This window comes from Drosophila yakuba, chromosome X (assembly GCF_016746365.2).
Source record: "Drosophila yakuba strain Tai18E2 chromosome X, Prin_Dyak_Tai18E2_2.1, whole genome shotgun sequence".
In the NCBI taxonomy this organism is placed as follows: Eukaryota; Metazoa; Arthropoda; class Insecta; order Diptera; family Drosophilidae; genus Drosophila; species Drosophila yakuba.
The window spans coordinates 10,052,556-10,064,720 of NC_052526.2; the positions used below are offsets into that span (position 1 = coordinate 10,052,556).

Here is a 12,165-nt window from a genome sequence, read left to right on the forward strand (position 1 = left end):
TTATATTCTATATTATATATTATATTCCATATTATATATTATATTCCATATTATATATTATATTCCATATTATATATTATATTCCATATTATATATATATTCAATATTTTATATTTTTTCATATTATATATTATATTCCATTTATTATATTCCATTGTTTTAGAACTCCATGTTTGGCGTGTATACGAAATGGAAAGGTTTCGCTTGAGCAGCTTGTAAGTTGCCCAAAGGATCAAAGGATAATCAGCGGGAAGTGCTACTTCTCGCACTTGTCATCTTATCATGGTAATTGAAAGGACCTTTTTGTGCATGTCCGTTTTCAACTGAATTTCTGTATGAGTACACCCATATAATTCCCATTAACCACACACAACTTCGACTACTAAACAGCTAATTTAAACAGTTCATCTTCATTTAAACATACAATACTTATGTAGTTTAGCTAACATTTTTGCGCACCTTTCTCCAGTTTATTCTTCATTATATTTCATTATTAGAGCTAACACTCATAGAGAATTGCATAAACTTTGGAAAATTCCTGTATGTTTTCAATGCAAACTATTGCCTTTTCTTACAGATAGACTGCTATTTTTTTTCGAGAGTACTTCAAAAGGATATCGCAAGGCATTTCTATAGTCCTGCTTACTGGTTTTACAAATAAATGAATACATTTCGCCGCTCATCGGCGATTATAAAGCATTTAGAAGTTGTAGCTCTTAACCACAAGGTAAACAAAGCCGCAAAAGTTCACTTCACATCAAATTGGCTTAAGTGCCAACCCGAAAGTCCAGCTTCCCCCTCCCCCCCTTCCCTCCACTGCCTACGATCCTTTCACTTTTCGTCCTTTCACAGCATCCGCAACCTCGTTGATCCTTTAATTACCCTTTCGGATGGACGGCAATCAAAATGTATCTATTAGTTTGCATTCGGCATTGTGCCGCGAGCTAAAGTTTGTCGGGCAAACAACATTTACATGGGCAATCGGTAAATGTATCGCAATCTAAGGATGAGATCTAAGGATCTGCAGTTCGTGGAGGACAACCCTTTGCCAGCCGTTTGCCTATGCAAATCGATTGGATTCTTTGATCCTGCGGTGTGGCCCCGACTCCTGATCCTGACCCCTCTCCTCACCTCATCCCTTCGAGAGTTGGAAAGAAAGTGCGAGTATCTGGGATTGGATCCCCAAGACGATGACTTAAATAACTGAATGCAGGAGGAATATCTGAAAACCACAGCCAGGACATTCGTTTGGCGCGCAAACCAACTCAAGATGTTCTCCCTGACAAGAGAGAGAAGGCAACAGAGGGAGAGAGCGAGAGGGGGAGAGAGAGAAGTAGAGCAGGAGAGGCACTCACGTCACATTGATTAATCGTCGAGGATGTGGAAGTCTGGATTTTCTTGCTGCCGTGAAATCAGAGCCTTTGACAAATACAAATAGTTGGCAATTTCCTCGCCGATCCACGTCGTTCCTCCCCTGATCTTGTCTGGTTTTTTTTGTTTTTTGGGCCACTTCTACATCCACAGGCGAGTCCTTTTGCTCACGTCATATGGGATTAGAGCCGTGTCCCTCACAGGACTCTGCTCCATTTATTGACAGTTGCGATTCATTCTGCTCGATTCCCCCATCCAGTCTCCTGGATGTAGGACATGCACACCTTTTCCCCGTGACACTGATTGAGTTCGCTGGGCATCTTGAGTCCTGTCGTCTCGCAGCTTCGCTAATGATCGTTATCAAATCGGGACATTCGGAGATGGAGATGGAGATGCTGCGATTTCACTCCATTAGCGCTATTTGCAATCCATTAACAAGAAGAATGCAATTGTATCTCACAAGGGAACCGGATTGAACTACATCTATAGCACTCATAGATTGAGATTCCTTGCAAGAGAATTATCACGTAGTTAGAATGGCACAACTGGTAACAACACACCTATTTCAATACTTAATAGTCATATAGAAGTCCTTTTTTTAAGTGCGCTAATTTCGAAGTTTGTAACCTAATAAAAATACATATAGTAAATGATGTAAATGTTTCAAAGTATCATAGATTTCTTTTATATTCAGTGCCCTAAATTATAATTTTATTTTGTGTATATTTAGAACTTTAGATATAGATAGATATATAAAATATGATATAATATTATGTACGCCATTTCAGAAATAGAAATAAAAAGAGGAATATATGATGTCCATGCTCGCAGTCTTCATGAAAACCCAACATATTTCGTCCCAAAATGATATGATCCTCTAAGTACTTGGGTACCTGGAACCTTATAGCTGTGCCAATAGATCGCGCGAATTCGCAGCTTCAGTAATTTCCGGCACTTAACCCTATTAGGCCGTCAATTGTTGTCCAATTTACAACACATGTTGCATGTGGCAGCACTTGAGCAACTCCTTCAACTCAATTTCAGCTCAATTTCCTTCTTCTTCTTCCATTTATCCTGGCCTCCTTGGAACCCAAGACCGCGACTCGTCCCCCATTCCCCGCTAAACGCCGGCTGCACTGTGAGAAAAATGAACAACTTGCGTGGGACAACTTCTGGAAAAGGAGCAGTTTACCACATGCAGGACATAAATGATATCTGGGTTTACTTATTCAGGAACTTAGGATTAAAGTTAGGATCTCCGCACAGCAAGTTACTTGTTGCTTTATATACTCTCCTGTGTTATGTTTGATTTAGTTATGTTCGCATAGTGGGATTTATTTCAGTGTATGCCTGCCTTGGTGTTTGCGACGACAGCTGTCCCCGAGGATTCCCCCTGCCCCTGATCCTGCAACCCCGCCCCCGCCCCCGCTACCGTTTCGGTCCTCATCCGCCGACGCATGCCACGATGCGATTTTGTGTCCTTTTCTTGGGCCTGCTCCTTGTCCTCGTCCTTGTTGCCCATTCCCCCATCTCCTTCCTCCTTCCTCCTGCCGTTTTTTGTTTGCCATTGACTCGTGCTCGGCATTCTCGCACATTCCCTTTTGGCGCACTTTTCGAAAAGGTGTTTTTGCGCCTGCTCCTTCTCCAGATCCTACTCCTACTCCTACTCCTGCTCCCGATTGCGATCCCTATCCCAATCCTTGGCCTGATCCTCTTCTTATGCGACATTCGGCAAGCGGCGAATCAGAGTAGGTACACCCCCAACTCCGACTCCACCTCCACCTCGAATGCATCTTGAAGTCTGGAGTTCGCTGGAGGGATTCAGTTTCTCGGGCAGCTGGCTGAACTCAATTGAGCGGAGAAAAAATGGGAAACGGAGGCAGTGGTCCAACAATGGATCAATGCAATGCATTCGATGTGCGACAGGAGCGAGAAACGAGGATCGAAATCAAAAACAGGACTTGACAATCCAAAGCAATTTACCTAAAGGCGTTTAATGGCCATCTAACGACCTTTATAAACAGCAGCTAGTTTAAAAAACCAAAGCGAATAGTTTGATAATAGTTAAAATCTTTAAGATATAAAGTTTATATGATTTTCTGAAAACATTAATAATAATGGAGATTTATTTAGAGTTAATCTACAACTTTCTCTAGTTTGAATCACTTGAGAATCTCTCTCATTCTGCTGCTGTACTTTCAATTCATGGAACACGAACAGCAACTGCATTTTATCTGTGTACTTTGTACAACTTGTTCCAGTTTTGCATTCCACATCCTTGCCAGCTGGCGGCAAAGGATCAAACCGTATATATCTACATATACATATATATGCCATATCGCCGCCCCCTCAAGATCGACTGGCGTATAACTGGCATAACTTAGTTATGGCTCGCTAATTCGCAGAGTCACAGTTCCCACATGCACTGCGAGAAAAATGCATGCACTGCACTAAATTTACTACAAAATTATGCCATAGTACGCTATAATGGCAAGCTCTTTTTCTCTCCGTGTAGTTATGGATCGGTGGCTCGCAGTCGTAGATCTGGCGTGGAGTACAGTTAGCAAGGACCTCGAATCCTGGCTCAAAACACTCGATGCAAACCGTAGAGCGTACAATTTGGTCGATTCTATGCAAATTTATGCAAATGCCCACCGTTTTGTAGCCTGTCGTTTGTCTTATGTCCTTTGTCTGTTGTCGTTTGTCTGTTGTCGTTTGTGTGTAGTTGTAGCTGGCTCGCCATTTGGTGGTGCACAGGTGCGTGATAAGTGCCGTGTAAAGGACTCGCAGGATATGCCGCAACATTTTTAGTGCCACAACTGCTACTCCCGCACCCCCAGCTCACCAGCTCACTGCATATCCTGCATATCCTGCCAGCTCGCCAGTTGATGAATTCATGGGCGGAACGTGAGAATCCAGTTTACCAGTTTCACCTCTGGTGAAGTCTGGCCTGGAATACCTCTGAAATATTGCCAAGTAATCCCGAAAGCAAGTAACAGTTTAGCCCTAATTAATGGTTGTACTTATCTAACGCTAACAAGGACACCGTTTCGTTTGTGCACATCCTTTAAGGAATTAAATGCTTATATCTTCTGCTAGCAAATCTAATTTTTAATTTAGTAACCGCCAACTGCACTGGGAGAAAAACGCGCTGGAATAAATAATAAATCCAAGCAATAATAAATTCAAAGTTCCACTAGTTTTTCAAATCGCTGTTTTATTTGTCAGAAAAAAAAGGATTCTTAGTGAGTTATAGGATCTGTTTCAACATACGTTTTCCAAGGCAATGCTGCGCTTTTAGCCACTCAAAAAAAAAAAGTTCACGTTATAATCAAACAGAAGTCAAAAATCAACACAAGGACATTGGTGTAGCCCCCAACTGGGTCACTTCTCCACGAACAGATCCTCGGCGTAGGAGAAGCTCAGCCGCCGCTTGGTGACCGCCTCCACCCGTCCGCCGCAGGAGCCCATGGCCACCAGCTCCTCCTCAAAGTCGCTGGTCGAGTTGTGCCCACTGTCCGGACTGATGTGGCGCCTCTTCTGCACGCACCGCTGGCTGGGCACTGCGGATCCGGACCTGGCCGCAGCGAGTAGCTTCTGCGCCGACTGCCTGACGCTGGAGGAGATCTTGGTGGCGATCTTCCGCTTGCGCCGCACCACCCGCTGCCTGCGCAGCTGCAGGGAGTGCCGCTTGGGATCCTGCGACTCGGTGGCCACCGTGGGGGAGCGCACCTCCCGCTCCTCGAAGCCATTCGCTGGCAGGGAATCCCTCCGCGAGGGCGACTTCCAGTACTCGCACAGATCGCTGGCCGGATCGAAGGCGGGGCGGTAGGTGGGCGAAGGCGTCTGGGTGTGGGCGTGGCTGCTCCGAAGCACCTGCTGCCTGAGCCTGTGCCGCTGGCGGAGATGCTGCCTGGGCTGGCGGTGCTGATGTTGGTGCTGTTGTTGTCTGGAGTTGGGCAGCACCTTGCGGTTGCTCTCCAGGATGGCATCGATCATGCGCTCCAGGGTCACATCGCCCATCTGGCTGGAACTGAGCGTATTCTGTTCGCTGGCCAGAGGAACTGGATGCGGATGCGGATGTGGCAGTGGCTTCTGCTCCAGGTAGCGCGGCTTCTCGAAGTAGCTGTCCGGGATGCCCACGCCGCGCAGGGCGATCAGGGAGCCAGGGATGACGGCGGCATTGGGCGAGTACTCCGCCTCGAAGGTGGGCAGGGTGCAGGCGAACTTCAGGGGAGCAGCAGCTGCTCCTCCAGTTGCTCCACTTACTCCTCCCGATGGCGGCGTGGCCAGGATGTTGCTGACGTCCTTGAGCAGTGGTGTGCGGGTATGGAGGCTCAAGGAGCTGGCCGGCAGTGGCGTGGAGGTCAGCTGGTTCTCCTTGCCCGCAGCCACGCCGATCGACTTCCTCTTCAGTTTGCCGCGCAGGGCGTGGAACTCGCTGTAGCTGGCGCCCGCCACTTCGGTCTTCGGCTCCAGCGATCCTGAGCCTGAGCCTGATCCTGTTGCCGATCCCGATCCCGATCCTGTTTGCGATCCCATGGCCAGCTCGTTGGCCAGGTACGAGTTTCGCGGCTGGTTGACAGCCCACTTGAGCATCCTGGCAGCTGCTGTCTGTCGCTCCTGCGGTGCCAAGATATCTGGAAGAGTGCCAAAGGGATAGTGCTAGTTAGCGATTGTCTATTTGCAAATCTTCTGGAGGGGAATGGGTGGGTATGTGAAATGCGAAATGCGAAAAAAAGCGGAGCAGAAACCCGACCAACTTGTAGCGAGCGAAACGAGTTTCGCAGCGGTTTCCTTGGTCTTTCGGCAAGGATTTGCACAGCTGAACGGCAGCCTTCGCGATTTGCGCAAGGAGTTTCTGGTTCCGCATGTCCTTGCGAACAATTGAGCAGGCACAAAGAGCCAACGGAACAAAGGAAAAGCGCGCTAAAGCTTCGCGAATTTCTGGGCTCCTTCCTTCCCATCGCACTGCCCTCCAGCTGCGATTTAGCCCAAGGTCCTGCCTCGCAAATCACGAGTCCGGGAATCAGAATCAGAATCAGGATCGTGTGCTCGGGTGGTGCGCCGGCACAGGGAGAAAATATCACCGAAATCCTGTCGGAATTTGGGGGTTTATTTGCCATCTAAATGCAAAGTCTACATATTTATGAATATCAAATTTTTGAGCTAACCAAATATCTATGCTATATAACTATGTATGTTGTGAGCATAATTTCCATGTGGATTTGGATAAATCTCAATCTCAATAGGGAATCTCAATAGGGAATCTCAATAGGGAATAATCCCTATTAAAATCTCAAAAGAAATCTTATAGTAAAGACAATAAACTATTTAGGAAAAAACTATCTTTCATATCATAGACTATGATACTAAGTTACCTAAGAAAGTTACCAATGTAACTGATTTATACCATATATATAATTTTCTCGAATAGAATAGATTTTGAGATGCATGATTTTGGAACTAAGGATATGATATAATGTTCCATTACTTGGAGTAATAGAAAGTATATATTTCTTGCCGTGTGGACTTGGGCAAAATGGTGGTGCCGGCACACTCTGCTGCCACGTCCTACTCCTTCCCATTCCTCTGCCCCCATCCTCCAGTGGTGTCGATCTCTGGCCACTCGAGCAGTGATGGCGATGGCGATGAGGGAGATCCGAAGGAGTGAAGGGTTTCAGTTTCTGGGATGCGTGCTAGCATATTTTTTTTATTTTTTGCGCATTTCGCAGCCGCCGCTCTCGTTTTGGTCTGAAGAGCACTTGAGCACTTGGCCAAGTGGCCCGAGTTCGAAAACCCATTAACCCATTGCGCATAGCGCATAGCGCATGGAGGAACATAGCCCATGGAGGAACATGACCCAAACCCAATCCTAAAGTGAAAACCCAAACCCAAAATCGCACGCGCACAATTTATACATACGTTTTCAGGCGATTTTAATGGGGTGTTTTTAATGTTTTTAATTAAAGCCCGCTACCCAGACACTTTTGCTTTAATGCATTTTTAATGCACATTTAGCCGAAAAAATATGCACATTGCACATTGCATGCACTTCACTTATCTTTACCTTTTTATTTGTATATATTTATACGAAATTTTTCGCGTTCTTCGTTTTCTTTTTGTTTTTTGTTCCGGGATATATCCAAAGTTAAGAAGTTGGTTTGTTTCACAATCACAAATAATACACAATTTTGTCGTGTTTTATTGCTGCACGGTAAAAAAAAAAAAAAGAGGTAGGCGTAACGAGACGGGTGTTGGGAAATTAAAATTGTAAATTTTGGAATTTATTTCCTGCTCGCGATCGCAGAGAACTACACGTCCTGTCGCTGCAACAGACGAAAAGTGACTGATTCTTCGCTCGCACGCAACGTTGCGTGCTCACCTCGCACAACTGTAAATCAACCACCTTTACCATGTTGAATGTGAAGGTGAGATTGCTGTTACTCTCGCTGTTGTTGTGAGTTCGCTCTCCCAATTTCTCTCCCCTGTTGACTGCTGAGGAATTTCGGAAGTAGGAGAGCACATTCCCTTGGACTCAGCTCTGAACTTGAAACGGAACCTAGTAGCACCACCATCACACCAGCACCCCGCCAATTTCCACTCATCCCGCCCCCTGGAGCGATCGGGTTGATATTGAAATTGAATGCTTTGCATTCCATCTCAACTCAAGTCATCTCATCTCACATGGCGTTTCACTTGGCATTTGTCAAGTTCGGATTTCCATTCCATAATGTTTGACAAATGCCCCGGCTAACGATCGGCATATATTATGGATATAAATGGCCCACAAGGGACCTTCCATTGGGCCGTCAATTGTGCGATTGAAATACAAATTCGGAAATTGATTGAGATTTGAAATTGAAAAGTGTCTGTAAATGTCAGGAGTGACTTCTGGATTTATATCCTTTTGAACTGTTAAATGTTAAATTGTTTTAAATATCAGTTTGCTTTAGGTATTAGCTTATTTTAAATATCAGATTGTTTTATATATCAGATTGTGTTAAATATCAGATTGATTTTTAATAGAAGATTGTTTTACATATCAGATTATCGTTTTGAAAGTCTAGAAATGCGTATATTCTAAGGATCCTTTTTCTCACTGATGCTTTAAATCTTGATTTCAGATCAAAATGGATACCAAATGAATTCAACAAATAAGTTAATTTTAATTTTAAAGCTGGAAAATGCCAAATTCAAGGTACTTACAATGGAGTCAGTTTGCACAATGCAGGATATAGTTTTCCCCAGCCAGATCCAATTATTCGCCGTGTTCCGCATCACCTATTGAACTGCAGATCCTTTTCCATGGGATTTCGCATGATCCTGGGCAAATAACCCGATCCGAGAGGCTCTGCTCCTTGAAGTGCCTGCCTGTCAATGGATGCCAGCTTTTCACGGCGATCCCAAATCAATCAAAGGATCTGGGTCCTGTGAACACTCACACACACACACTTCACCGCACCCCCCGGCAGCCTTATCGAGCGGGGAAGTGTAAGAAGGAGGAAAGTGGAAAGACGCAGGACGCAGGAGGAAGGAGCCAGAGGAGGGAAGCTCTGAGCAAATACAAATTCTGAATTATGGCCCATAATTTAGGGCCAGGTTTTAATAATTTTGCGCGCCCCGCCGGCGAAAGTGATGGGAGAAAGCAGCAAAAGGTGAGGGAGCAGGAGAAGGACTAAGAGCAGGAGAAGGAGCAGGAGAAGGAGCAGGAGCCGTGCTAATCCCCGAGCGAACAGCTGTCCGGCCCAAGGATTGTGGGTCCTTCTGTGCGGTTCCTCGGATTTGCTCAAGGCTCTGCTCCGTCCAGGCGCTATCAGTGTGCGGCTTGTGATTCGAGATTACCTACTCCTTACTCCCTACCCACTTTTCACTTTCCACTTTATCTAGATGTCCTTGCTGCCGCACGTTTTGCCTTTACCCGCGATGGCCAGCGCCATGGGATCGCCTGCACAGCGAGCAAAAAGGATGTACTTTACTTCAGATTTATGAGCACATATTCATAGGGATCATCTATTTGATTGCTCAAGTAACGAGTATCAAACTAAAGTTAGTCGATGTGTAAGTAAATCAAAATAATATAATACTATTACTTCTATATATAATATTTATTCTATCCTAGATTTCTTTGCTAGATTTTCTCGACGTGTGCAAGAGAACACCATTGATTGGGAAAAGCGATTGGAAAACGGTAGCAAATCCGAGCGTGAAGTCCTTGCGTGAAGTCCTTGCATCAAGGAATCAAGCAATCGCACTGCAGTTCTCCATTCCATCTATGAAAAATTGCACAATTGTTGGGCAATTTATTAGCGGCTGGGCTGGAGGAGGAACTGCAGGATAAGAATGAAGCGAAAAGGGGCTCCTTCTGCCCTAATTTATCTTCTTTGTCACCCTCTCTTTTTATACTTCTCTCTATCTATCTGTCTATCTGTCTCTTTCTGCAATGCCCTTCGGCATTATCCTTGCGCCTTTTGGCCAGTGACCAATGCGTTAAATTGCCTTTGATTCGGCAAGGACTGGCACGGATTATTATTGCAAGGATCTTAGATCTCACATCTCACATCTCCAGGCAGGCAGCTGCTCCTGCTGGCCAACTTCCTTGATCGCAGGCCAATATTATTGATTTATTTCAATTTGCTTCGTTTTTTCCCGAGATTTATCGTTGGTCACTCAGCTGCTGATGCTGTTCGGTGTCCACAATGATTTTTTTCCCTATGAATGGCTAATGGAAAATTAGGGCCCAATTCAATTTGGTCTGGGAAAGTAGTGCCTCCCGAATGTCAATTTAGCGAAACGAAGGTTTGAGATTTATTTGCATACACGATGGTGGGAAAAAGTCGTAAAGAACACCAATTGGTTTTCAGACTAGACAACTTTGGCAAACCATAAATCTTAAATATGCCACAATCAAGATTTAAACTTTAAATATATATCAACATCAATGATTTGTTCTTAGAAGAGGCCTAAAGTTGCTATAAATTAGTGTATAAGTAATCATTAAAAGAAAGCGTTCTGTCATCTTCTAATTTCCTGGTGAAGATGTCTTGTCCTTCGGAAATTCCCTTGGATTCCCTTGGGACTTGATTTATTTACGATCGCATTGTTTGGATGTGCGATGAACTCGCATCACTTGAACACATTTAATTGTGCCACCAGTTGCCATAAATTAGATCCTGTTGCACTTGGTGGTCCGGAACTGCAGTGGCATATGAAAAGCAGGTCCTGCACTTCCTGAATTAAACAAAAAGATGTGTGTTTGCTTTTTGCGCCAAACTGTCAAATAAATTTGCAAAAGCAATTGCCATACTATTGAGATTGGAAAACTGCAGAATTGGGCAGATGTACGGGTGAGATTTAATTCTATTTTCCTCAAACGGACACTCGGCGGCTGCGAAAATATCGTAAATTTGAGATCAGCAGAGAAAGCGGGAGGGAAAGTGAGGAAAAGTGAGGGAAGGACCAAGGAGCAGGACGAGGGAGCAGAAGCAGGAGCCCTTTAACCAATAAATTGCAAAACAATTGCACAATTTTCCACAACAATTTCCCCAGGACAGCGATGTCCCATAAACAATGGGCCAAATTTGTACAATGCCCAAGTTCCTGTTTGTGTTGTCCTTTTCTTGGCGAAAATCGTGAGAGAAGGAAGGAAAAATCGGGACGAATGGCTGTGCTAGGTTGTAACGACTACCAGATACCTCTATTTTATTAAACTATATAGTTGATATGTGGTATGAAACAGTTTCACAGGTGAGCGTAAAAATGTATTTCATTATTACGATTAACTTTTGGGATACAATGTTTATAAGAACAAAAACTCTGAAAAACCTCTAACATAGATCTAATATTTTTCCAACTTCCTGTCACAAGTCGTGTATACCCCCAAGCCAGCGACAAAACACAGGGTATGTGAAGGAATCCAAGGTGAAAGGAGCCACACGCTGCGAGAAAGGTAATTGAAAATTATGTTTTGTGGCGCAAGCGGCGATGAGAAGAGAAACAGCTGGCCAACTATGCTCCGTCCCTCTCACACGCTCCCTGCCGCCGTCCCTTTCTAATTGCAAGGAAGAGTCCTTAGTCCTTGGTCCTTGGTCCTTGCTCCTTGGTCCTTGGCCAACTGATCATCCTCGGTGGCCATTAAAAAATCTCACGATCGTGCAAGATTCGCACAGCTGTTGCCAGATCGTAAATCGATCGGTAAACGGCACTAAAAACTGAACATCAAGATAAAGTTAATGCAGATCAAAGCGCAGCCTTCTGCTTCCCAATTTGTAGTACATGGTGGTTATCTCGTAAATAGATTAGATTATATGTACATATGTGTTTACTTATATTTTATTTATGTACTAGCTTCGTGGAAAAGTATGTGAAGGGTAGAGGAAACCATGAAGTTACAGTTAGATATTACAGAATTATTTGATTTAATATTAAATTTGTGTTACAACTATAATATAGCAACATAGCAATTGCAATCAAAGCTTATTGTAAATGTATGTTTATATATGCGATCTTATTATTAATATAATGGTAATGTTAAAACAGCTGTTCAAATCTTCAAAATCTTCAAGAGAAGAGCACCAATTTCGCAAATCTAGCGGAGAAATCTAGAGAGGAGTACTTCTCTCTATTCGTTTTAGAGCGCACAATTTGAATAAAAAAGAGAGAGAGAGTTTGAAGCAGTCTTGTTTTACTCTCTTTTCTTAACAGAGCTGGTCATGTTAGCAGTATGTAATGTAATGCCCATGTTAACGAAGTCGATCTATATCAACAATCAGTGGAAAACGTAAAGTCAGTTAA

The 12,165-nt window shown here is 44.1% G+C and overlaps 1 protein-coding gene across 1 annotated transcript; it reads right to left on the minus strand.

Moving 5' to 3' along the window:
- Window positions 1-4,568: 4,568 nt before the first annotated feature.
- Window positions 4,569-7,719, minus strand: LOC6524853. Its single transcript, XM_015190419.3, has 2 exons — window positions 7,442-7,719; window positions 4,569-6,011 (listed from the first exon to the last, which is right to left on the minus strand). The coding sequence occupies exon 2, from the start codon at window positions 5,968-5,970 to the stop codon at window positions 4,756-4,758; it is 1,215 nt and encodes a 404-aa protein (XP_015045905.1). The 5' UTR covers window positions 5,971-6,011; window positions 7,442-7,719; the 3' UTR covers window positions 4,569-4,755.
- Between the last annotated feature and the right edge of the window lie 4,446 nt (window positions 7,720-12,165).